General features: G+C 39.1%; 3 protein-coding genes across 3 annotated transcripts; all 3 read left to right on the top strand.

Moving 5' to 3' along the window:
• The first annotated feature begins 6 nt into the window (after positions 1-6).
• LOC113165774 (GTPase HRas) lies at positions 7-15,302 on the top strand. Its single transcript, XM_026365488.1, has 6 exons — positions 7-229; positions 8,345-8,488; positions 9,389-9,567; positions 10,982-11,141; positions 11,980-12,104; positions 12,520-15,302. The coding sequence occupies exons 2-5, from the start codon at positions 8,378-8,380 to the stop codon at positions 12,097-12,099; spliced, it is 570 nt and encodes a 189-aa protein (XP_026221273.1). The 5' UTR covers positions 7-229; positions 8,345-8,377; the 3' UTR covers positions 12,100-12,104; positions 12,520-15,302.
• Positions 15,303-16,085: 783 nt separating this feature from the next.
• On the top strand, positions 16,086-18,379 carry zgc:123278 (UEV domain-containing protein). Its single transcript, XM_026365487.1, has 6 exons — positions 16,086-16,380; positions 16,456-16,540; positions 16,647-16,712; positions 16,860-17,020; positions 17,152-17,254; positions 17,481-18,379. The coding sequence occupies exons 1-6, from the start codon at positions 16,339-16,341 to the stop codon at positions 17,597-17,599; spliced, it is 576 nt and encodes a 191-aa protein (XP_026221272.1). The 5' UTR covers positions 16,086-16,338; the 3' UTR covers positions 17,600-18,379.
• A 590-nt stretch (positions 18,380-18,969) lies between these two features.
• On the top strand, positions 18,970-26,369 carry tsg101a (tumor susceptibility 101a). Its single transcript, XM_026366199.1, has 10 exons — positions 18,970-19,358; positions 19,982-20,069; positions 20,190-20,255; positions 20,863-21,026; positions 21,179-21,305; positions 22,619-22,676; positions 22,918-23,012; positions 25,127-25,329; positions 25,432-25,671; positions 25,757-26,369. The coding sequence occupies exons 1-10, from the start codon at positions 19,317-19,319 to the stop codon at positions 25,844-25,846; spliced, it is 1,173 nt and encodes a 390-aa protein (XP_026221984.1). The 5' UTR covers positions 18,970-19,316; the 3' UTR covers positions 25,847-26,369.
• The last annotated feature ends 647 nt before the right edge of the window (positions 26,370-27,016 follow it).

Here is a 27,016-nt window from a genome sequence, read left to right as displayed (position 1 = left end):
GTGTTACCCCTGAACCAATGAATGCCTGGTGCTTTTTTAGCCACTGAAAATCAAACTCTTTATGGGAGTGAATACGCTGCAGATATCTGAAGACGGTGGGAAGCAGAACAAGAACATTTGGTTTCTTTCTCCTACAGCTGGGAGGCAACAGAGTTGAAAGATTTTTTTTTCCTCTTCTTCCCCTGAAGACGAAACGTCCCTCTCGTCGCTAATTAGACCTCTGCTCGTTGTAAGTATGCGGTGCACATTCCTCTGTCTGAAATATAACGGCAGTGACTGCTTTTGTCTAGTAACATGTCCGCTTTAAAACGCTTCCAGTGTTTTGAACGCAGCTGGCCGTTATTGTGGTTGAAGCATGTTAGCTAGCTAGCTCTCGTAAACACTTTGAATCACACCGGCGAGCTTTGGCGATCCAGTTATCTATCGACAGGACTTTGGCTCAGCTTGTATTTTAAATAGTCACATGTATGAGGAATCACACATGTCACGGATTTAGCCTACGCCTCAGCTTTTAGACAATTATGTATTGTTTTGGTAAAGAGTCTCCCATTAGTTCGGGTATGGAAACTTGGTTATGGAGGGACATCATTAGACGTCCGCGGTTTCTCTCCTTGTGTCAGTCGAAAAAGAAACCGAAGGTATTTAAATGAACAGAGCTGTAAAGGGGAATTTAACCCTTATTTTCTCGTCTGATGTAGAGACAATCTTGAGTATGAGGTTGCTGCTGCCGATAGTGGTCACACAGACCAGGGTGACGCCCCGTCACACTGAGTAAAAACTGAATGTATTACTGCGGAAGTCAGATTCCATTACAAGACATCTATACAGCTCACATTGAATTATTTCTTCTCTGAATGCTGTTTAAAAGCATTTTGGTAAGTTCAGAGGGGAAAACGTGGCAAACAGATCACTAGTATCTAATTGGCCATCACAAAATGTTGGACCATAACGTGTAATACACAAATTACCCATTCCAAGTTGGCATCGGTCAATGAATTGTATTCATCATATACGCTAGTATCAAAGCATTTAAGTTGGTGTCTTTGTAGAAAACGAGTTCACTTTTGTGTGTTTATGTTTGGCTTTCTAGCATATGACAGTCACTGACCGCTGTTCGCATTTCAATTGCTTATTCACCACGTCACTGCTGCTGACCATAGCATCATACATGAATAACGCCCAAATAGTATTTATCGCCATCAAGTGTATTAGAATATATTATGAGAGGTCCGGTGTTGGTTTCTGTAGTGTCCAGAGTGGAGGCAACACTTCAGGCAGCTGGAAAACAGCTGGAGACAGTCAAGGTGGTGATAGAGGTGTGTTGTTAGTGTCCTATTCTCTGACCAGCTGCACAGCTTCCTGAAATGAAATAAGAGCGACTATTCTGGATACAAAGATTTTACAATTGATAACTCATCATGCTTCATCTGCCGGGATTTGCTTTCTTTGAAGTGTAGAGCTGAGGCTTGACAATTGCTCATGCTAGACTTGTGTATACCTGTCATATTAAGCCGTGTCACACTCCTAACTCCTAATTTGCTATGTTGCTCCTAATCATGATATGGAAAAAAAAAAATCTTTCAAGAACTGGACTATTGTCAGGTCAACTGTCAGCTTTGTTTATGTGACCCATCATGTTATTTCTGTACACAAATGAAAACAACTGGAGAACATTTAACTATTTCTCTGATTGCCAAGAAATGCCTGGAGATGAGTTTTGGGGTGTTTGGTGTCTGATAAGCCTCATGGCTCCTCTAACTGGCAGGCCTTTGTGTGGAGGTCAGCTGGCCTTTTCATCTCTGCGGCTGCTTCCAGTTTGTCACCCTGCCCAAAGGGTGACCCAGTAGGGAAAAGGTCATTTGGAGTCCAGTGTCTTTAAGAGCTGCTTGCTTAAGCGTGCACACATGTACATGAAGTCACACAGAAACTCTCCATCTCAATGTTTGTAAGAGAGGAGGGCATGCTTTTTAAATGTTTGTCTATAAAGATTCTCAACATCACAGCAGGATTGCTTTGGATCATTGTTAAATTGAAAGAAAAAAAAGTGTGATTGTTTAAATTGTCTTTAGTGTTTTATTGGACTCAGAGAGCAAAGTAGTGATTCTCCAGCTGCTAGTCAACACTAATGTTTGGTTGTTGTTTAGGAGGATGATGTCATTGGATAGCAGTGGGAGGGTGTGGTGGGCTATCAAGGCTCTAGGATGGGTCTTTGAGTCTCTGTGTTCGACTGTGATACCTCCCTAGAGAGGGTCTCCTTACCATCATCGCTCCATTAAAAATCTATTATCTATGCAGTGGGCCTGTGGCTCTGCCAGTATGGATTCTTTAACCAATTAAGCACTTCAGTGGATGGCAAAATGCATGTTGAGGAAGGGCATCATGTGTGTTGACATGATTAAATTGTTTTCCATGTCAGGAGGAATATTTATTATATTTATTGAGACGTTTATTTCAGAGTCATACAACTGAATTAGCTGGAAAAAAGTTTTATGTGTATGTCATTATTCTTTAATTGTTTTTCAGTTTCTATGTTGATCTCTCCTTCCCATGGTTTGTTATGCTCTTAGTAAGAGTAGCCCTCTCCCTTTCTCACCCTCAGACACTCTCCTGACATCACCATCTTGTTGCTCTGTGCTCCCACCCTCCGTAAGCTGTCATGTAAGATTATCCTCTTGGTCGAGGTGGGGCTCTAGGGTTTCAAAATGAACTGTTAATTTCCCAGACTGGATGCAGTGAGCTATAAATAACCAGTAAACACACACATGCTGTGCTGAGTTAGTGTAAAGGTTTTGGGGAAGGGATAGGTCATCAACTTGTAGACAAGACTGGAACTATAGTCTTTCTCAGAGTCATGCATGTTATTAGTGGTGTGTGTGTGCATATGTGGCCAACTGTTGCATGTCTTGGGCAACGAAGGACGAAAGTACAAGTTAACTGGTAGATGTGCAGGAGAAATATTAAAGAAGAAATATTTGTACTGATGATTGTGATCTCCAGTGACTGTGTCCGCATCCTTCCCCTCTATCTGCACAAAGAACAGCTCTGTCTGAACCCATACTGACAACAAGTGGCTCTGAGAAAGCAACAGCATCTCTATCAATGATTTATTTAGCTGTTAATCTCCATATGTATATGTAGATTATTAATCAGCTGCTGACATGGCCTACTTTGAGAGGAGATGGCACGGCTGTCTTCCCGTCTCTCATGAGCGGGCGACAGTGTGTCGAATTAGCATATTAGGCTGCAAAATTCAATCGTTTGGCAGGTGTACACTTAAGATGTGGTTATGCAGAAGAATTGTTAACCAGTCGTGTCAGAATCCTGGGACTTGTGTGTGAATATGCGGGTGTCAGTCTCTTTTTGTGTCTCTTTAGTACTTACTAGTTCTATTAACTGTATTTTATTGGTATAAACATTTTGATATATATAGATTATTATTGGTTATTAATATGTTTTTTTGGCATATGTTTGTCAAGATAAGCTATTCACTTTGCCTGGACGCACATGGAGAACAGCGACGGAAAATTAATGTATAACTGATGTTTAAGCTGTGTGTGTATGTGTTGGGGAGTTTTTGTAGCTTCCACTTAATATTAAATGTAATATTTAGTAGAACAAACCTATTGCTGTTAGGGTTAAATGTGTGGAGTATTCAAGGTCAGGTTGACTAATATTTGTACTGGAATTGTGGTAGGATATAATAAAGTGGATTGGGATAGGACTAGATTTTTTTATTTTATTTTATTTTTGACTGACATCTGAAATATTGATAACTGTGGTAGGTGTGGGTCAGACAGAATGATATTAATATGTGTTTTATGGATTTGAGTATATGTGACTGAAACATTTCACACAGACTCTGCTTCATGTCTCTCCCATTGCCCCGAGATTTAAATTCTCCTGTGTTGCTTTGGAGTGTATTTGGGCTTTGAATGCTAAATGCCATGTCCATTTGTATTACAGGCCATTCCTCGTAATTTAACCGTGATTGAAATACCATCCAGAACAACAGTTTAAGTTACAGAGGGTAGCAGTGAATGTTCCTTATCTCCTACAATGCTCATCCCATCCAAATAGGTCTATGTATGTCATTATTGTGTTAAGATAATATTGGCTAGAAAACTGTGATTGTGGTTTTCTACAGTTTTCTTTATAAACTATTTATGTATAAAAACAACTATTCAATTAAATGCAAAAATTTGGAACAGACTAATTGAAAATGAGGTTAGTCTTTATTCGCTGCCCCATTTTAGTGATTTGCAGTATCTCCAACTTTTCTAAACCCAAATGATGTGTTTACAGTTTTGTATTTTACGTTGTATATGTTCCATTGTTTTCTGCTAACTGTTGCACACATGAAAGTAGTTCTTAGTTATTCTGTATGTTAATACTGGCTGTGTCTCAAGTTTGTACCCTTCTGTGGCCAGGTGTCCCTGCGTATGTCTGCCCTGCACAAGTCTGTCCTCTTCACACAGCTGCTGTTTATTTGGTTAGAGTAAGCTTTGAGGACTGAGGCTGACTCTATGGCTCGTCCACAGTCTCTATACTTCAGCCATGGATGGCTGCCTTGAGTACCAGCCTGCTTTATTTGCACTGAGTGAAAAGGAAGCTAAATGCTTGACCACAAGATTAAGGGGTCAGGATAATTTCTTTCCTAATGTCCAAGAGAATTATAAAAGTGTTTTCACAAGGAGGCTACTTTTGATACTGGTAGTGGTGTTCAGAGCTACCTGTCCATTAAGGTAAAGAATAGCTTACAGGGTTTAAAGATGTGTAGCTGGTACATGTTTGTCTGTGTGATACAGTAGGACCAACTGTGTCTTCAGTCTGCTTTTCTTACAATCATTAACATCAGAGAGAAAGTCCTAGTCTTGGCTAATCTTAGTCTCTCTCCACATTAGCACAGTTAAAGTCATCTCAGACGCAAGTGACACAGACATTTTAACAGATGTGCACGTAGATAGCATTAGAACACTACATGCATAGACCAATGTAGGCAGATTTGAAAAATGAAATGCAAACGAAAAAATTTTGCAATTAAAAGTCCAAAACTGAATTTCCCGTTTGCAGGCTATTCAGGCACTCTAAATTGTAGTCATGTGCATCGTGTTTGCTTGAATTATCCTTCAGGTGGGCTAGAACCTAACTGCATTACACATGTAACAAATTGAAATCACTGGACATTGTTAAGGAAGGTACACACCTGTTTATATAAAGTACCTCAGTTCACAGAGAATGTTAGGACAAAAAGCAAGAATGAAGTCTCTGCTATAAAATTGAGGTGAGTCACGGAACAAAACTGGTCTTACAGGGTAGAAGACCATTTCTAAAGTTTTGACTGTTCTCATCAGGACTCTTCTTGATGTTGATTAGTGGGCCAAACTAGTCAGTGTACCGGTAGGCTAATTATTCACACTGATCTGTGACGTCTAAAATTAATCATAATCAGCTGATGGTCTGTGCTCATGCCGGCTGATTCATTAAAAATTGCATCTGCAGCCTATACTGCAAACATTTTATGTGTATATTCAACTGAACAATTATGCACCACAGCAAGTGACTCACTGGGACTTACACATTATATTAGCACGATGACAATGGTCACAGCTGACACTGTGCACAACACGGTAAATCATTGCAGGTGATGCAGGGGCACCATGTGGCATATCCTACTGTGTAGTTAACAACAGCTACTGTAACTGCTGCCTAAGGGGCGTCCACAAAGTTCTTAACAGGAGTTAAAATATTTTGTAAAGAAGAGAACAATTGTTACCTTGTCATTCTACGTAACTGAGAGGGCAACACATGGCACATTTGTAGTGCAGTGATACTTGAACGTTTTCTTCACTCAAAATGGGCCCTTCAGAATTTTGTCTAATTTCTGCATTCATGAAATTAAAAAAAAAAAAACGATCACATTTTTTCATGCAAGTCTTTAAACTTGATATAGGTGCAAAAAACTTAAAAAGAAAAGAAAAGAAATTAATCTGAATTATTTGTTTGGTATGTGAAAGCATGTGACAATCTGGAACTATCAGCTCATTAGAAGGGCTAATTAGAGTCAGGTTTCGATGAATGTCAATGGCAAACACGGGCCAGTTTGGAAGGCCCTATCTGACAACACAGTTTTAAGAACCCTATCATGTCTTGAACTAAGGAGATTTCTGATTTGAAGTGGTCTGAAAAATATATTAAACAATTGTGGAATACATTTGATGTTAGAGATGACACTGGAAAAGAAAAACAATTGTAAAAACAATGTATGTCACCCCTTGGTGCTCATGAAATCTTATGGGTTGATCACACACTCTTGCCCTGTTGGCTCAGGTTAGTGATTCAGCTCACTTAAAAAACATTGAGTTAAGTAAAACATTGTCAATGAGCAAGCTCTTTTACTCTGAAAAGTTCAGTCTGAACCACAAAACATGAGAAACCGCTTTTGGGGAAGAAAGATTTTAGGCTATGTTGAGTGTTTGGGTGGGGCTGTTATGCACGGTCCAATAGATCACAGGCATAATCTTACTAAAAGTTTTATTTAAAGTGGAAAAGACGCCATGACATAAAAAGTGTTTAGGAGTTGAGTTTTTGTTAACCACTCCAAAAAGAGAAAGTGAAACTTAGCTGTTGCTCAAGGTTACTGCATATTGGGAAATACTAAGATTCCCAGTAATTTTCCTCTGTTCTGTCTTCTTGGATGACATCGCTGTGATGACATAATCCGAGCGTCAGTGTTGATTGTATGATGTCAGTCTGAAGCCGTAATCACAGGAGGTTCCTGCTGTTGCTATGGGCCTCCAGCAGACTTCACTTGTGGTTTGACTACAGGGTTGGTCACACAAGCCGTGTCTTGCACTTGATTTAATCTAGTTTCATGTCTTTCTAATTCTGACTCACCATGTCTTCTAAACAGCTGGTATCGGGTAGGTTTCAGGTCATAGATAATGTTTTGGTCAATATGCAATAGGCCAAGTCATACTTTGCGTTTCTGTGCAATGAAGACACTGATATGACTACTTTCTTTGGCTTTGATTTAACACCTCTGGCCAGCAGTGGAGGTTTGGGGTGGGGTTGAGGTCAGGGTATCTGTGTGGGTATCTGTGTGTGTACCTTCACATGGGCTTGTGTTTATGCATGGAAATAAATCTGTAAACTCTGCAGTAACAAAAATGACCAATATTTTCTATAGATTTCCCACGTTTAACCTTGTCTTTCTGGTAAGGGTTAGCTTACAGAAAGATCGACTCATCCTGAGTTATTGAACATATTAATCACAGCTAAAGTAATATTGTAACAATACTTTTACCAAATGGTTTTTAATAAGTGATTTCAATTGTAAATAAAAGCTGTCTTTGGCACCAGCCAAATTTTTGTTTTTGTTTGTTTGAAGGGGGAGATTTTACATCTCAGTGTTGGAACTGTTAAACTTTATCTGTTTTGGTTTAATATGCCCCTGACGTCCATACATTTCGGTGAAGGTATTGTTTACCTGTATCTTTAGTCTTCAGCAAATTGGATACGACTTGTGTTTTCTCTATATACTGCCATGTTTCTTTAATAACATGCTTTGATTTGGGCAGTGAGTCCATAGGGGGCAACTGCAGCCACACCCGGAGTTATAAAATACTCTTTTAGGCATCTTGTTCTGTTGCTATGGATTGATCCCTATAGACGTATGAAGGCAAACCAACAAGAAACTGTTCTTAGCAATAATAGAAATAGCATAGATTTGTTAGCAATTGTGGATTAATTTTAGGTCATTGTAGAAAATAAAAAGGTACATACTCAAAGATATTTCCTTTTTACAGAGTTTAGCTTTCTTTAAATTGCAGTTTAATTTGCTTTCATCATGTCTTTGGTTAATATGATAGGTTCAGCTCTGTTGTCTCTCAACATCAGTTCAAAGGTAAGCAGGGGTAATGTGGTAGTCTGACTGATGAGAATCAGTCTGCCAGTGTCATGCCTTTCCTTTTCTTTTTCTTCCTCACTGCCTCCCTTGGTTTGCTTCACATACACACTCTTTGCTGCTCACACTGAGCGGGAGAGGATTGGAACATTGAGTACCTTCAGCACATTTTTCACATTCCCCTTTGAGGGTCTCAACCACAGCCCCCACTACTCACTCTCTACAACACATATACACAAACGACTGATGTTTCTCACCACTGGGTAGTAATGGTAATATGTATGTTTTGTCTGTATCAGTTGCTGTTGGCTGCATCAGGCAGCACAGTGGCAGAGAAGAGCATTTCAAAGCAATGTGTGTTTTAGTGGTTCTGGTAATGTGTATGATTTTTTTGTCACTGTGCTAACCTGCACCTTTCTTTGCTCCCTGTCTTTTCTCCAGCAACGGTGTGTGTGGTGAGCAGCAGCGGCAAATATGACGGAGTACAAGCTGGTGGTGGTGGGAGCTGGAGGCGTGGGCAAGAGTGCACTCACCATCCAGCTCATCCAGAACCACTTTGTGGATGAATATGACCCCACCATAGAGGTACAGTTCTCTTCTACCTGTTCTATGTATGCTTGTGGGAAAAATTTTGTTTGTTACAATGGGAATGTTGTCCCAGAGTTTAAACCCTCCCCTCCCAGTAGGATTTTTCCCTCCCCCCTGAATCTGTGGCAGTAGTGGTACACTACTTTTATGCCTATGTCGTGCATCCATTAACTTGCATATCTCAAATGTCCAAGCTCACAGTCACTGTTGAATAATATTCTGCATCATACCGAGACATCAGCTCCATCTAAACCAAATAATCTAATTAATAGACTACTGCAGCATTTTCCAAATGGTCAGTCATGAAAGAAACTCCTAATTTTATTTTAAGAAAAAATGTTTAGTGTGTCTTTCTTTGTTATTCTTATATTTTCAAAAAATATAAGATGCTGAAAGACATTTCAGAGTTAAGAGAGAAGCCAGTGAGACTTTTTCCCTCCCTGTTTTCACTCTTTTTCTCTCTCACTGTCTCCATACACACTCTCTCTCTCTCTTTCTCACCACGCCTGCCTCTGGTCAGACAATGTCCTTTTTGTGTATTTGCATTCCTGGCCCCTATGCTCTGGCAAACAAAGGGACGGCACTCCATGTTTTTGTGGCTATGTGTTGGAAGGCTAAACATTGGTTCCAGTATCCTCTTCCACTGATCCCTTGATGTCCATTTGACCTGGGCGTGAAGAACTAATCATATCAGTAAACGCATGGTCAATTAACATGAGATGCTTACTATTAACTGACCAAGGCCAAGAATGTCCACGCTCAGTAATAGTGGTGGTGGATGCAGTCTCCTCAAATCCCACCTCATCAGCCATCTGTTTTGTGTCAGAGTTTTGTTTCTCTTTCACATATTCAACTGATGTTTTCAGCACCACTCTAAGTGTCGGCTTGTTTCTGTAGGACTCGTACAGGAAACAAGTTGTGATTGACGGGGAGACCTGTCTGCTGGACATCCTGGACACTGCAGGTCAGGAAGAGTACAGTGCTATGAGAGACCAGTACATGAGGACAGGAGAGGGCTTCCTCTGTGTATTTGCCATCAACAATACCAAATCTTTTGAGGACATTCATCAATACAGGTGTGTGTTTTTGTGTTTTGAACAAATACAAATACAGGTAAAAGAATTACCCTTTCAAGCTTGATGTGATCTGTTGTAGATGTGTAAATGTGTATTTCCTAGCAAGGTCACAGACTAGTCACAGTGGAGTTCCGATATAAAATCACTTATTAATTCTCTTGTAAGGTTTTGTGTATGCATATTTGTATATACAGTGTGTGTTTCAAGGACTCCCATGAGGTCTGAGGGGAGAGAGGTGTGTATACGTGTGTGCCAGCTCTCTGCAGTAGTGGGGTGATGTCATGCTGTAGCGTTTAACACGGCTAAAGAAAGCTTAGCCCCCAACTGGAGGATTACAGCACGATGCCAATGAAATCGATCCTGACTCAATTAGAGGAGCGGGGAGAGGTAGCACTCCCAAGGACAGGAAAGGAGAAAGTGAGGGAGAGATTTAGATGGAGATGACTGTGTTCTCTCTTTTTGCACATTTTGTCTTTCTTATCACATTAGACACCTACTTGCCATGCTTGCATGTTGCAAGAAAAAAAAGACTGCATATTAACTTAGCCATTTCCCGTACAGTGAGGCAGGGTTTTTGGGTTTATTACACACACATTTGTTTGGCTTGCTGCCACGGCAACCCAGCCCAGTTTAACACAACTGCTGGTGTCACAGTTAAATCATTGTGCAACTTGTGAAAGATGACTCTTTGGTTGGATGCAAGAATAGCAAGAATTCTGTTTAGAGTTGTTATTTAAGGATCTGTTGTCTATTTTACAGTCACATACTAATTTCTGCAAAATCTCTCCACCACAGTTTGCATGCAGCAATACTACAGGGCACCTGCTTAAAAGTGTGCTGTATAATTTCGACCAGCTTGCAGTATTATACCATACTCAAAAATACATCTGGTCAGGAAACACTGAATGTGTCTGTGCCTTCATTTTTTAATATGCCTATTAGACTTTAAATACCACCGTTTAGCCGGCCCATGGTCTACATAGGTTTAAATGTCTTTGACATTAAGACTAAGAACAAGTGTGGTCATAAACAGAGTTAGGAGTGTTGACTGCAGATGGGCTGGGGAGATTATAGTGGATGCATCCTGCTGTACAGTGGCTGAGGAAGAAGTAGAGCTGAGCTGATTGATCTAACCCACTCCTCTCACTGAGTCCCCCCTGGCTGCCTGGTGTTTGGCGCTGGCTGCTGTAGTGATGAGGTAATGCTGTTTGCCGCCTGCCTGTTGTCCATCCCTCCCCCTCTCTCCCTTCCTCCCCACCTCCCTCCTTTAGCAGTGCAGCATAGCCCGGCACCAGCAGGCCTTGGATCTTCCTCAGGGTCCTAGAGCTCCCTGGGTGGTTGGCTCTCCAGTGGTGGAGCTGCTGTTTTTTATAAAGCAGGGATGATCACACAAGTTTTGTTTTGTAATTTCCAGAGAACAGATTAAACGCGTAAAGGACTCAGATGATGTTCCCATGGTGCTTGTGGGAAACAAATGTGACCTCCCAGCACGTACAGTGGACACAAGGCAAGCCCAGGAACTTGCCCGCTCTTATGGCATCCCATACATTGAGACCTCTGCCAAGACACGACAGGTAGGTAGTAAGCAAGAAATGCATAACCACAGACACTGCATAACCACAGACACTGCATAACCACAGACACTGCATAACCACAGACACTGCACAGACACTGCACAGACACTGTCTTGGAAAAAAATATTGGTTCTCTCTTTTTGCTATGTAAAATTGCAAACACCTTATTTTTCCACTATACCTCATAAAAGTTTGATTTTAAGACCCTTGCATCCACCCCATCACATGGTGCCTTATACTATAGTTATTGTTTAGCTATATAGTTATAGCTATGAGAGTGTTCTAGTATGGGCCGTGTACTTTGACATTTTACATGTGGATTAATGCACACCTGAGAACAGTGAATGGCCTATGGTATAATGTGGTTTGTGTTGCTGGGAACATTTTATCATGCTGCAGGCAGTGACTCATAGCCAGGTTACCTTGGCTTGAGAGTGGAACTACAGTATTTGCAGTGTTTTGAAAGGCCTCATAAGCACAAATCGTTGAACAGCTCCCACTGTCTCTGACTCACTGTCACACGTCATGTAGGTATACACAGACTCTCGCATTTATCATCAGTCCTGCAGAATGTCATTCAACCAGAAGAGTATACAAAGACTTGAGCAATTATTTCACTTTAGTCATTATGATTTCTTGATTAACGGTGTCTCAGATGATCAGTGTTGCCATGGTAATGTTGCAAAGCCTCCCAATAGTGATTACAGCTGAGAGGTTTGATGTCATTTATAAGGGTACATGTAATATACTGCTAACTGACAAATGTATTATTACTAATATAACTGGATAATCTACGTGCAAGTATAAAAAAAGATCTTTGTATAACCTTTGTTTATAGGGAGTAGAGGATGCCTTCTACACACTGGTTAGAGAGATCAGACAGCATAAGTTAAGGAAGCTGAACCCACCTGATGAGAGCGGTCAGGACTGTATGAGCTGTCGCTGTGTGGTATCATGATACAGGTGAGAAAATTGTCCATACATTTATTTTTCTTTTTTGATAGGTACTGCAAACAGTAACATGGAACGTCACACTGGTACCCATACACTCACATAGCAATCTATTTGGTATACCTAGCATAAGTAATGCAGTCCAATAACACAGTTTGCAGTGAAGACTACCTCTGTGGAGGTTTATGTCAGGTGGCTAGGCTGAACAATAGTATAATACAGTTCAACAGTACTACAAAGCTTCATCTTCCAAATTGTGCCTAGTAAACTGAGTGTATTGTCTTAATTTACATGATTGCCTTTTTCCCAAATATAACTAAATATGAAGCCATGTAACTAAGTTTTGTCTGTCTGTCTTGGTTTTGTTTTTCAGTAATAACAACATGGACTATCTAACATCTGTTTCTTGTGTATTCTCATTCTTCAGCTGGCTTTTGCATGGGAGAAGTGCTACAGTGCATTGTGGCAGCATGGACTTCAAGACAGAAAGATAAAACAACTCAATGATGAAATATAAACTATAAATCAAGACAATGATGGAAGCAAATGCTCTGAAGGAAACCACCAGAGCTGAGACCTTTATAGAAAGGAGGATTTTGGATTGTTGCCTAAGTGGCTATCTAAAATAGCCTGTTCTCCTCCCCGTTTTTTGGTCCACACTTTGACCTGTGAGCACCACTAATGACTCTGTCAACACCAGTGTGGTCCCTACTGGGTAGCTCTCCAGGTTTCCTGCTAACTTATTGTTTTCAGTCTCAACACTGGTCTTAAAAGGGGTGCCACCAATCACCCTCCCACCTTGAAAACCTAATTCCACTCCCTGTGCTTGCCCACTGGAAGGGGGCTGATTTAAAAGGAAAAACTTGGAATGGACATTTAGTTACACCGACGCCTCTTAAATGCATATGCCACTACCTGCCTTTGGTTTCCATCAAATGGCTGTGTAGGCCCTTCACTATACTCAAGGGTGGAGGCTGGCATGGGAATGACTATTTGTTGTTGTTGCAGGTAGCCTAGCTGTAAAAGTCATTGATTTTGTTTTTCAAATGGAGCTTTTTTTTTTTATTTTATTTTATTTTATTTTATTGTTATTTTTTTTGTGATTGGAGGATTCAGCACTATTTGAGTGTTTATGTCAGACGGCACCTGGTTTGACATGTTTCATGACCTGTTGCACATAGCTATCAGGATAGATACAGTATCTTATAAGGAGACTATAAAGAGAAATTAATTTCAAGAATGCAGCTGTCATCTCACCCTACAAATGCTTCTTTTCTAAGATTTGTCTTTGTGGAATAATAATACTAATAGCTAGTGTACGTAGGCTCTGGTGCAATAGCATTCTTTACTGTTCAATTTACACAAAGTATTGGGAATAAAATACCTCTCATGAATGCTTATTTGACTGTTTTCCTGTGGTTTAGGAAGGAGAGGTAAAGTGTATGAAAATGTAGTTGTTGACATCTTGCAGTTGCTAAAACTAGAGAGGTTATCCATAGAATAGGAGGACACTGCTACAGTTGTACATTCATACATGACACATTGTGGTTTTAGGCAAAACGGCAACCAGTTGATTTTTTTCCTGCTTTTTATTTTAGATACTGTATAGTGTACAACCCTTGGTGTTAAGAGTTAGTTTTAGATTGCAAGAAACACTCCTTGTCATTAAGGCTCAGGAATCAGGGTACAGGAAGGTCTCCTTTAACACTCCTGCAAATCAGGGTTAGGGATGTCACCAGTTAGCTTTGCAAAGTGTAATGCACAGGTCTGACCTCACTGAGTGAGACCGGTTTTTCTGCACACCAAACTATCCTCAAACTCTTTCTTTTTCTCTGCCACCTCAACTCTTCAAAGGAACAATAACAGGTCAGGTGCTAATCATGTCAGAACTATATTTACTGTACATGTGGGATTATTGTGTGTAATAGGTGATGGTTATTGGGTTATGGGAGTGCATTGCATTGTTTCTTAACATTGACTAGCTTGTGCTCTCCACAACTGCATTAATGTACTGCCTAAATGAAAAAGACTGCTCTGTGTTTACTTTGCCTTATCTGTTAGCTAGTTTGTACCTCATGTGTGCAGCAAGCTCTACCTGAGACACTTTCGTGTTCTACTTGCTGCATTGTTTTGTTTGTTTATGTGTGCAACTTAAAAAAAATATAGAAGTGATTTAATACATGCACTGTACAGAATTTGAAAGACAGGACAAGCCCCAGAAAACACTACACTGTTTTGTAACAAAGGATAAATTCTGTAATGTAACCATGTGAGTCTGAATATGATCACATTTAACATGACTGAAAAACAAAAATTAATTCACAAATTCATTAGATTATACCCATTAGAAGCCAAGTTGCGTTGCTCCCATGTTCATATTGTTAAATTAGAATATTTGATGGTAAGTACTTGAAACTGTTATTTTTAGTCCAGGTTATTTTAGCAGTTCACAGAATTGGTCATGTATGACTACTGGCAGGTTTTGGCAACAAGCTTCAGATGCCATTTCTTTTCAACGAACCCATTTTTATCGATGTTCTACAGTTAAAAGCTAATCTTTTCACTTAACAACATGGCTTAAAGAACCGTGATCAGTCTAGTTTCTGTGTGAATGACAGTGAAGTTTCTCAGTTTAGTGTTTTTTTTTTTTGTTTTTTTTTGGTTTTTTTTTTTTCTCTGCTTGGAGGAAGAATATGAATTGTGAATGTGTTCAAGATCCCTGTTTAAAAAAATTTAATATTGTAAATAGTGCAAGGGCTGATCCTTGGTCCCACTTTTATTTTTCACTCACTGTACTTAAACCTTTAATGGAAAAAGTGTGGAATGTGTAATTACAGTCCTGATGGTATGTTTGTCCTCCCCTGACAATTTTTAAACAGTACATTAATAATACCTGAGATTTCCACAAACCTATGCATTCAAGACCCCATTGCATTAGAATGTCAGCATCATGTTGCTGCTGGAATACTCCATCCAAACCACAAGTATACATGTCAGAAAACCTGGTGAGCATGACAAAGACTTTACAGACCATTGGGAGGTTTGCATAAAGTTTCCGTGGGCTCAAGGGTTTGTTTCTCCACTGGAAAAACGTGGAATGGAGGTGTGGAAGGAATTTATGAAAATGTCATCTGTTTAGCTATTTAAGATGTATTTACTCTTTGAGAATGTGGCAAATGTATTGCAGGACAGGAATAAAGATGTCAAGATGAAACTGTCTAGGTCCCTCACACTTGCACATCACGTTTCTCTCAAATTTGAGACTTGCTGCCATCTACTGGCTGTTCTGTCTCATGTTTAAGTGAATGACCTATAGAGATAAACATGGTGATGTCACAAAAAACGATTGTCTGAACATAACCGTGTAAAATTGTTCCTGACAAATATATTTTCTCCCGCTTTGATAAAATCGTAATGTACAGTGTCAAGTAGTTTACACAGTGTGGTTAAGTACTGCTGTGGTGAAGGTTCAAAGGACAGTCATAAATGCATTTACACAATAGTTTTATCATCAGCAGTGACTTTTATGAGAAGTTCTAGATTGTACAGTCGAACAGGGCAAATCTAATTTATTTAGGTACACAGCGTTTCAGTGAACATTGTACATTCAAACCAACCACGTAACTCACATCACGGTTTCTAGGGTGGGATGTCTGAGGAATGAACATAAACTAGTTCATGTTTTTGGCACTGAATTTAGTTCAAAATTGTTAACTATGGACAGGAATGTGTGAAATGAACTTTGAGCTAGCTCAAGCAATGAGTGTACAACAACAACAAAAGGATTATTGATGTAGCACTACACTGCAGCATCAGGTCTGTTTCTATTTCTTTAGGAAAACCTTGTATGGGTATCTATGTATTACCACTGGAAACAGTATCAAGGGGATTCTTACATTGACTCAGGTGGAGGAAATTAGATTGTCACAGTAAATCATTTAAAAAGCAACACAAAGATAGCTTCTGTGCTAATCTTGATAATCCTATGATAATACTAATAAGCTGTACAGTATATCAGTTTATTGTATCAATGTCAAACTGGTAGTCCTGTGTTGTTCAAACCATGTAACCTAGATTTTACTTTTTTGGGCAGATGATTTGCATATTTTGTAGGCTGTCCTGTTACTGGTTTTTCCAGGATCATAAAAGATAGTAGGTTATTTATAAGCCCCAGGCGGAAAGTGACTACTGGTGATTGGAAGAATACACAGAAAAGGGATATTTTTCATTGGGATAGACTTTAATCATGCCATACAGTGAGGAGGCAATTAAGAAAATGCTCCCCAGGGTAAGAAGAATTCATTTTCTCTAATTAAAACTGCATGTGTAAGTATTTTAGTGTTTTTATCCTATTATTTTGAAGAGTTATCTACGCAAACATGTGGCCGGTGAAATATATCATGCAGTGACTCACTTCAAAAACCTTGTGCCCATAATGGACAAATATGGTAAGCAACAAAATTACAGGTCACATTAAAGTCTGGTACTGACCATGTGAGCAATTTTAAAAAGTACTCTCAATTATATATATGTGTATTTTCCTTTTTTGTACAGTTTACAATGATGGAACCACAAAACACTTAATGAGTCTAACTGGAACCATTCCTGTCATGTTTACAGGTAAAATCACATTTTTCTTACTGTGAATACTGAGTAATCCAATTTCACATGGATTCTAATCAAGCTGAATTAAAAAATAAGATAAATAAAGCTGGTGATTGCACAATATGCAAGGTAACATACTATATCCTTCTGTTCATTTACAAGACAACATCTATAACATACCTATATGTGTGTGGATTGAGGAAAGTTACCCCCAGACTGCTCCCATCTGCTATGTCAGACCCACGTGTGATATGATGCTGATCACAGGAAAGTACATCTCCAGCAATGCTGAAGTTGTGCTGCCTTACCTGGAAGAGTGGAATGTGAGAATTGAAACATCATCTTATATTCTTCATGATGGCTGCATGTTATAACAGATGACGACACGATGTGTGCTGTCTGTGAAACATATAATATAGTAATATAATATAGATTTTTCCCTTCCCTCTGTCAGGGTGAATGCGACTTATTGAGCTTACTGCAGGTGATGGTTGTCATATTTGGAGAATTCCCTCCCATGTATATGCGGCCTTGTCCAGAGCCAGAGCAAGATTCATGTAAGTAACACTCACACAGGCAGAAAACAAGCCTCTATAGCTACAAGAGACAGGTCCAAGATACATAAGGTATCTAGGCCACACCTGATTAAATGTGAGTGGGTCACATCACTAATAAATCTACGCTGAAAATCCCTTTACCTCGTCAACATGTCTATAAATTCTTGTAACTAAGAACAAGTTCTCTAAAATGAGATATATATATATATATATATGTATATTTCAGGTTGGCTACAGTTCCAAAGACAAGAAGAGCTGCACTCCAACGCAGATGGAAGTTTGTGTTTGTCTTTAACAGGAGAAGATGGTCAATCTTTCCAGCAAGAAAATGAAACCAACTGTTAAGGCTTTTGAGTATTTTGACAAATGAAAAATGATTTTGCATGAAAAGTGGTTTGTGCGGAGCCTGTGGAGCGTTTTAGGCACTATGTCAGATGGTATCCATTCAGTATTTTCTGGTTCGTTCCAAATTTGAAACCAATTACATTTGTGTATCTGATTTTTAAATGGTTTGTATTGTATATGTCAAGCAGCACCTGATGAAAAGATATCAGCTGTGTTTGATGGGATTGAACGTGTTCCTTTAAACATAACAAATTCGTGTTAACAGCTTGAACCACTTTACAAGCAGCTCATAAAGCTGTATCTTAACCGCGCCCAGGAACATTTGCTGTGCTCTTAGCCACAGATCTTTTGGACTTTTGACCAGAGAAGAGAAAAGGTGGTAATTTTGACAACACATACACTATACAGCCAACTGCCCTATAAACTGTGGTATTGTCAAATGAGGATCGTTCATGACTGAGGACAGAGCAGAACAGAAATTGTACTCAAATACCGTAGTACTGGAAAATACCTTCTTGCAATAGGTTATTCATTATTGTAAACTAGATTGCTGTGTTAGTTTATGTAATATTACAGTTACTGTTTAAGACTTCTTCTTCTGTGCAATGGTTTAGTCTAAAGCTTAGATTAACCACAACTTTTTCACAAAAGAAATAAAGTCAAAAACATTCCCAAAGACAGGCTTGTTAAACGTCATTATGACGATGCAACCTATTGTTGATAATGATTTCTTTTGGTATTCTAAATAAAGAGTCATATTAAAAATGCTTGTGCTTATTGTTTGTGGAAAGCATGCAGTGTAAATAAGTAAAACCTTCCATTTTGGACTGACATGTATTGTATGTAAAACTACTTCACAATTAGGTGTGGACAGTGAATATCCCTGACAGCAAAGGCGCGCTGTAATTTTTCCTTCATCTCTGTCGTCCTTGTCCTGAGATGTATCACTAGTGAGGTTTTTTAATGATCTATTGATTTCACCTACACTTTGGCCTGCTTACTTACTTACTTACTTACTGCATACTATGGCCTATGCTCTCATTATGACTTTTTATGTTGGCCGTTAATTAAAGTTCTTAGAAACTAACAACTCTATAGCTTGTCTAAGAATCATTCGAATTAAATATGTCGTCATAATGCAGCACGTCATGACAATCTGACGTTGATCCAACTGTGGCCTACTAAAGGTGACACACACATGCAGGTCACACCTAATGATCAGCATGAGTCATGGCACTCCTTATCCTCATACATACCGTGTCTGTCCCAAAACTAAAACATCCAAATGAAGTTATGGCTCCTCTTCCCGGACTAGGTTACACACCTGAGGAGCCACCCGTCTACTGCTGACGTCACACGTGTACCGGAAGCTGTCAGTTGGATTGCCGGAAATTCCTTCTGTTGATTATCGGATATTTCTTTTCCGGGCTCCTTTGTACAACTATTAATAAACATTTAGTCTGTTTTCTTTTTTTTTTGCTTGATCGAATAGTGGGACATCCGCAACAAAGACGCCACTCGTGTTGGACTGAAGGGTTTCATACTGTAATAAATTTACTGTCGTGACCATAGTCAGGCCCGAGCCTAGCATTCAGTGGAATTTAGCTAACCTAGCTAGCGTTAGCTTGTGTTACCTGTCACTCCAGATAGCTTATGATACAGCTGTTCGCCCGCTTAACTTATTAAAAAGAGCAATTAAAATAAACACTCTAAGACCATGGCAGTTGTCAACGAAGGTGCCCTGAAGAAAATGCTGAAGGTAAGCCTACTGCCTAACTCTTGCCGTACTTGTTGGCTAAAAGTAGCAAGTTAGCTAATACTACCTATATCAAACATGACATAACGAGAGTTCGCACACTAATAGTTTCTGTTTCAATAAATGGTTCATTTGATCATAGTAACATTGCTTTTTGTATTTAAAGCTAATAGTTGCGATGATATCTGTCAATATTTCACGTTTAAGTTTGTGTTTACCTTTTACAGTCTAGTATAGCCACCTAGCTAACATTGCTAACTATTCTGAATTTTGATTATAAACATGTTCCGAAATCACCTTTCCAATATTTGTGTAAGGCTATTCTTTAAATTTCGTTCTTATAACATGTTCTCATATGCTTAATCCTACGACGGATGCTGTCTTAACTTGAAAATGCCACTAAATTTTTTCTGGCATTATTTGGCATAAATGGTGTTTTCCGGATGTTAGAGGCAGAGTAACCGTTCATGTGAACATGCAGAGGTTTCATAATTTCATGTTGATCATGTAGGTTACAGGTATATTTAAGAATAACTACCTAAACAAACAACATCAGCTGTTTCTAAACCAGGAATGTATCAGTTGGATTTGTTGGATTTGAACTAACTTGGTCTCTCCTCCTTTAGCAATATAAATACAGAGATCTGACTGTTCGTGAGATTACTAATGTCATCTCCCAGTACAAGGACTTGAAGCCAGTTATGGATGCTTATGGTAAATTGAACAATACTGATATATCTTGGTCTTAACTGACTGGTGTCTTTTATATGTGCGTCATTTAATGATTTTACTGTATATAGCCAACTGTTGACATGAGATCTTCGTGTATTTCAGTGTTTAACGATGGCTCCACAAGAGACCTGATGAGCTTGACAGGAACAGTCCCAGTGAGCTACAGAGGTAAAAAAATAAATAAAAAAAAAAAAAAAGCTTTATGCAAACAGTTTCTCAGTGAAGGCATGTTGCACATTGTTCCTAAACTGAATTAGAAAGTTCTCTTGTGTGTCTCTATCTATGGTATTTTGGCAGTGTTGGGAAGCAGTGAACTACAGTAGTAGTTTAACTCCATTTTACAGTAGATTGCTGGTTGTTTAACCCCATTTATATTTGCATTGGGATATGAGTTGTTAATTTTTTTTTTAGCCATTTCTGTGTAGTTAACTACTAAAAATACAAATTGAGATGGGGTTGGAGTCTTAGAACAAGAATGCAAACAGACTGTATCTTGTTTTGTGTTAGTCCATGTCCTTGATCTGCTTGCTTGTCTCCTGTTCTGGGAAATTTTGTTTAAATTGCATTTAAGAAATCAAACATTTGTTTCAACACAAACCAGAGTTTCTCCAAATTAGGTTTGGGATATCAAGACAGAGTTGAAGGAAATGTTTAGATTGTCAAATATATATTTGTTCACATCCTCCTGCTTCTGAAAACAGAACACTAAACGATTCTTCAAAACAATAATTCAAGTTTAAGACTTTTTTTGTATAATATTTTGTGTTTCCTGTAGGCAATGTCTACAACATCCCAGTGTGTCTGTGGTTGTTGGACACATATCCCTACAACCCTCCCATATGTTTTGTAAAACCTACAAGTGCCATGATGATAAAAACTGGCAAGCACATTGATGCCAATGGCAAAATCTACCTGCCATATCTACATGAGTGGAAGCATGTAAGTATCATCTGTTTAGTCAGTGTAGATGTTAATAGTAAGTATAACAATAGAAACTGTCACTCTAGATAATATTTGATCAATTTGTTGTCTGTTACTCTCCATTTCCTGTATTGGTTAGTCAAGCTTTGCTTTCACTGTATATCTTACAGCCTCAGTCAGACCTCTATGGTCTGATTCAGGTGATGATTGTGGTGTTTGGAGAGGAACCTCCTGTGTTCTCTCGTCCCACCACACAAGCCCCCTACCAAGCCTTCCAAGCTGCTGGACCCCCTAACCGTGAGTGATATGAATATTTGTTGTTATCGAGATGTTGTTTGAACATGTCAGATTTCATCCACCTCATTTATAACATTAACATAATGTTAAAAAAACATAAAAAACACAATGGGTAGAACATCAACTATTATTAACTACTTAATATTTAGTTAAGCATTCCTAATAAAGTCTCTTATGTTAATACATTGATTAAATATTGTTAAGATGGATTTTCTTTATTTTATCTACATACTGATGTTTATCAATGCTATTACCACAAGCTCACTACAGCCCAGTTCAGAACAGTTTTGTATTTGTAATTCCAATATTTGCCTTCGGTAACATATTTACAATCTGTGTAAAAAAAAAATAGAATATAGGAATGAAGCGAGGCAATGATTTTTGCCCTCACTTCAGAGAATGTGAAACATATTTTGCCTGCTACAATCATATGAGTTCAAGTTTATAACATAGTGAACTGCTTAATATTTTAGATTTGAAAAGTCAATAAACAACCTTAGTTTTAGACATTTTGGTTAATTAATGATTTTACTGGTGGAGCCACTGAGTACTTGTCTCTATATTTTGAATATGTCTTTTTTTCCTCATAGGTTGACCTAAATCAGTTAACCATTAAAATGTTTTACAAGTAGGTCATCTAGGTATGTTTGTAAAGTTGGAAGTTACACATAGTCCAAAGCCTGATGTGAACTTGTGTATGTATGCTGGTTGCTAGTGGCAAAAGAACAGGTTTCAGTCTGGCCAGTTTGTTCTTAAGAGTTTTAAGAGTTTAAAATGCTAAGAAAGTTGATGTCAGGTGTGTGTTAAAAGAGGTTAGTTTCCAAAGCTCTGCTCACAACTAGTGCTAGCTAGAGAGTTCATGCAGAGGTTGATATGTCTCACAGGAAATGCTTTTTAGGCTGTGATTTCAAATTAACTTGTTTAATTTTCCTAAAGACAAAACTATAAAACAACAGTGGTTACAGTTATGGAATCTGAGCAGTGTTTTACCTGTTCACTGCACTTCACAGATGTCAGCCTGACCCAGTATGCAGCAGGATTTTTGGCTAGTCTCAAGGATGTTGCTAAATCATCTAGGTATAGTTCAAAATAATAGTAAGGCCACTTTAAAGATGTGTGTTTGGCATTAAGTCGGGGGAACAGTAAGAACACTGGGGTCAGTGTCAACATAAGTATGATGCATTTATTTTCTTCGGCACTAGATGGAGCTCAGTTACCAGTATAGAAAACATAAATGTGTCTTTGTGAGATACAGAATAGTTTGACCTGTGTGTTGTCGTACCTGATTGTTTTACTGTGTCTTTCTGTCTCAGCTTCCTACATGCCTGGTATGCCTGCGGTGTCCCCTTACAGTCCAAATCCTAATCCAGGGTAAGATATTTGCCAAGCAGTTCTCAACCCTCTCCCCCACTTAAATCACACACATGCAGCAAACACGAATGGTATGTTAGTCTTTGTGGCCTCCTCTACAACATATTACACAGTAATATATTTATTTTATATATATAACACTGTACACCAGTCATTTATAGCTTGAAGATAGGTGTCTGATTTTTTTTAAAACAGAAAATATAACGCATTAGCTATCTTCTGGTTCTATAACTATTTGCAGCGGCTATCCAGGATACCAGTACCCAGGAGGCAACTCTTATCCAGCCACTGCTGGCCCTGCACACTACCCCACCCAGACGCCAGTTTCCACAGTTGGTATGTATTATATTTCATATCTGACTCGCTTTGTTTCTGCTTTATCTCATGCTTTTATTTGAATGTTGACATTTGCACAAATTTCAAAAGTTTTACAAACAACCTTAACACACTGAAAACCTGTCTGTATTTCTCCGTGTACATGTATCTTTTAAATCCATGTGGCAATCAACACAGTGATGCAATATTAAACCATATGATAAGTCACCCCTGATAAGTCACCCTTGAAAAGAGAACAATACAGGTCCTTTACTCCATTGGTGTACATTATCCCTGAGTTAAAACACATGACCTTCTGACTCAAACCCTCTCAATCCACTGTGTGACTTTGGTGGCACGCTGAGCTGCAAGTGAAAGGTCGCTAGTGTAACTGGAGCGGGGAGCATTAAAGGCCAAAAAGGAACGGCCCCTACACCGGCCCCCCATCCTACACTCCTCAAGCACACAGCGCTATATTTAGGTTGGAAACAGTAACTCCACACAAAGACAGGCCTACGATTAGGGTACTCATCTGCTGTCCCAACATCAGTTAGCACCACTGAAGTACGAGTCAGTGACCAGCATTTGGGAGGAGCTTAAGCTGTCTCCTATATTTAGTGAAGGAGAAGAAATGGCTTAGCCCGGAGACCACTCAGATCTCAAGAGTGAATCAACTCTGACATTTGTTGTGCTGACTCTAGAATGTACATAAGGTGGTCTTGACTGTGAAACCATCTATCAGTGCAATTAGAGTTGCATAACCTGGTATTTTTCAGCTTTAATTTACCTCTGTGAATATTAACAGAACTTAAAATTTAAAAACATAAATAAATCACAAGTAAGAGTCTTAGCATTTAGAAAGGTTGTGTTTACTGCTCTAGGGCACTGCGTTTCAATGCAGTTCTATTGAGTTTATTTAGCACCAAATCACAACAAAAGTCATGTCAAGGTGCTTTGCCAAGGGGATCAATAAAATATGGCATTGTAGCTTTCTGATTTAATTGGTCAAAAAATGTATTCTCATCTTCATCTAAGTCAAAAGTATTAACACATATAATGTGCCTAAAATAATAACATTGAACAATTCTCATCTCTTATGTCTCTTATGAGAACAATCATAAAATCCCCACAGGTGGAAAAACTTTGTTTTGGGTCCTGTTGCATCACCCAACTTCTACAGAGATGAAGATCAGATCACATTTTATGACAAATTAATGCAGAAAACCATTAAATTCCAAAAGGTTCACTGGACAGTTTGGTAGGACCAGTAGCTACACACTGGAAACATCCAGCTCAGAAATGCAGAAATGTACAGATAGGGAGACAGAGAGGAAGAAACAGAACTACAGTAGAGAGAAGACACAAAGTTAATGACATGCAGTGGTGGCAGAGGAGAGGAGTATCAGGGGACCCTTCCTTATATCAAGGGAGATCCCTAGCAGTCTTAGAGCCTGTAGCAGCATAACTAAGAGATTTAGAGTCACCTGAGCCAGCCCTGACTATAAGCTTTATAAAATAAGGAAGGTTATAAGCCTAGTCTTGAATGTAGAGTCTGCTTCCTGAACCTGAACTGGGAGCTTTGTGCTTTGTATGTAAGGAGAAGGATTCTAATTTCTATTCTAAATACAACAGGGAGCCGATGGAGAGAAGCTAATGTAGGAGAAATGCAGGCTGTTTAATGAGTTATTGGAATGTCTAATTAGTTGGGACAAACAGTAGTCCAGTGTAGAAGTAACAAATGCATGGACTAGTTTCCATTTTTCAAATACTGTTTTTGTGAAAGTAACAATTTTAAAATGTTTCAGAAGCTCTCTGATGACACTATTATGGATACCATGTAAATTATGTCCTAAATTAATGGACATTTAATGAATGTAAGGAGAAAAGTGAAAGGAAAACCCTACCAGCACACATAGATTTTTCTTTTAATTGAACCATCTGTACATATTAGCTATCTAACCTATGTTGGTGAAATCTCTGTGGTGCTTCTTTAAATTGGCTTTAAATAACTGTAACACAAGTGAATATTATGTAGTTTGCTTTGCCCAACAAGTCATGATTTGTGGCTTGTTCAGAGGTACAGGCTCATCTGCTATCTTCTGTTGACTGTCTCATTCAATGTCTTTTCTCTTAAGGCCCAAGCAGAGATGGGACCATTGGCGAAGACACCATCCGTGCATCTCTGATTTCAGCAGTAAGTGACAAGCTACGCTGGAGAATGAAGGAGGAGATGGACAGAGCTCAGGCTGAGCTGGACGCCCTGAAGAGAACAGAGGAAGACCTGAAGAAAGGACATCAGAAACTGGAGGACATGGTCTTAAGACTGGACCAGGAAGTGGTGAGAGAAACTCGTTTATATTGTTTTCCTGTCTCTTACAAAGTTATCTTTCACATATTAACCAACATTTTATGTCTATATCCTTGTAATTTATTCTATTAGACTGATGTGGACAGGAATATCGAGCTGCTGAAGAGGAAGGACGAGGAGCTGAGTGAGGCCTTAGAAAAGATGGAGAACCAGTCGGAAAACAATGACATTGATGATGTCATCGTGCCAACAGCTCCGCTGTACAAACAGATCTTGAACCTCTATGCTGAAGAGAATGCAATTGAGGACACTATCTTCTACCTGGGAGAAGCCTTACGCAGAGGTGTCATAGACCTGGAGGTTTTCCTTAAGGTGATCACTATAACGAGAAAAAAACAGAAAAAAAACTCAACCCTTTTGGTGTTTATATATTAACTCTTTCTCTCTTTTCTCACAGCATGTACGCCTTCTGTCCAGGAAACAGTTCCAGCTTCGTGCCCTCATGCAGAAAGCCCGCAAGACTGCTGGCCTTAGTGACCTCTACTGACCCACACTGACTACCTGGAATATTCCCCTGTTCATGCTCTCTTACTATCCCCTCTTCCTCTGTTTTATTCACTTTGTAATGTCTTCTTGTATTTCAAACAGCTGCTCCCTTTTTAATTCTCTATAAAACAACTCTTGTGAGACAGAATTCTAAAAAAGCAGCAGCATTTATGAACAGTTGGGCAATTTCAAACTGTGAGGCCACCCCTATAATACGACACCACTAGTATTTTGCAGTAACAGGTATGACATTACTACACTTGTGCCCCAATAATATATAACAACCACTGTCACCACACTGTGAACTAGGTACCGTGTTTTACATGAAAACCTGCTCAACACACACACCATATTGGTAAAAGTGTATGTGACATTTGCCCCAAGTGTTTGTAGTGTGACTGGGTTGGCATATTGTGAGTTAGTGTGTCTACATGCTGCAATGCAGGGTAGCCCACAGGTTCTGTTGGCCGTCTTTTTGCCAGACAAAGTAATTTGTCTAGTAAGCACAAATTCTTAGGGGCTGGTAGATGGGGGGGCTTTGTTTAGGGCCACATATGTCCATGCCCTTCATAATGAAAAGGTTAGGCTCTGATATAAATACTGAGGTCAACCTTTCACCAAGGACACGGGTTCAGCCTCTGGATTCAATTCTGTATGAGGTCGGGGTCATGTTCAGTAGCCATGGAATCAAAGGGATCACTTTACATACAGTAGAAACATTGACATGGACCCAAAGTGCGTGTCTTCACTGTTTGGTTCCGTCAGTGAGCTGAATTTTCAGTTTCCACGCCACTTGCCCACACTACTATTTTCCGCGTTCTGTGTGAGTGTCTTTTACAGTGGTGTGAGTGAGGTTCTTTCATTGAGTCAGCAGCTCAGTTCTACCCTTCAGTCTGAGTGTATTAGCCAATCATGTACAGCGGTCGTTTTACTCTGGCGGCGTCTCCTAGTTAAGGTGGGACAGTTAAGTCTCGACATGCTTCATTCTAATGCATTATAAAGGAAATTCTTTATTTTTCTTTCTGTTTTCCTCCTGCTGTCTACTCATTCTCAGTCCTGATGAGAAGGTGAAGTTTCAGTAGAAAGTTGTGAATAAAGCCAGAGTGTTGGGAGGGTACAAAAAATAAAGAACTATTGTACTAATCAAAAAGTTAACTTATGTATGTCTCAT

The sequence above is a fragment of the Anabas testudineus genome, chromosome 6, assembly GCF_900324465.2.
Source record: "Anabas testudineus chromosome 6, fAnaTes1.2, whole genome shotgun sequence".
Lineage (NCBI taxonomy): Eukaryota > Metazoa > Chordata > Actinopteri > Anabantiformes > Anabantidae > Anabas > Anabas testudineus.
This window is presented reverse-complemented; position numbering and strand designations above follow the sequence as displayed.

What these genes read in the sequence shown, in the direction of transcription:
- LOC113165774 (XM_026365488.1), top strand. Translation starts at nt 8,378, where the DNA reads ATGACGGAGTACAAGCTGGTGGTGGTGGGAGCTGGAGGCGTGGGCAAG. An exon ending in AATATGACCCCACCATAGAG is followed by an intron (nt 8,489 to 9,388) that starts GTACAGTTCTCT and finishes TTGTTTCTGTAG; the next exon opens with GACTCGTACAGGAAACAAGT. An exon ending in GAGGACATTCATCAATACAG is followed by an intron (nt 9,568 to 10,981) that starts GTGTGTGTTTTT and finishes TGTAATTTCCAG; the next exon opens with AGAACAGATTAAACGCGTAA.
- zgc:123278 (XM_026365487.1), top strand. Translation starts at nt 16,339, where the DNA reads ATGCCATACAGTGAGGAGGCAATTAAGAAAATGCTCCCCAGG. An exon ending in GCCCATAATGGACAAATATG is followed by an intron (nt 16,541 to 16,646) that starts GTAAGCAACAAA and finishes TTTTTTGTACAG; the next exon opens with TTTACAATGATGGAACCACA. An exon ending in AGAGCCAGAGCAAGATTCAT is followed by an intron (nt 17,255 to 17,480) that starts GTAAGTAACACT and finishes TGTATATTTCAG; the next exon opens with GTTGGCTACAGTTCCAAAGA.
- tsg101a (XM_026366199.1), top strand. Translation starts at nt 19,317, where the DNA reads ATGGCAGTTGTCAACGAAGGTGCCCTGAAGAAAATGCTGAAG. An exon ending in GCCAGTTATGGATGCTTATG is followed by an intron (nt 20,070 to 20,189) that starts GTAAATTGAACA and finishes CGTGTATTTCAG; the next exon opens with TGTTTAACGATGGCTCCACA. An exon ending in ATCTACATGAGTGGAAGCAT is followed by an intron (nt 21,027 to 21,178) that starts GTAAGTATCATC and finishes TATATCTTACAG; the next exon opens with CCTCAGTCAGACCTCTATGG.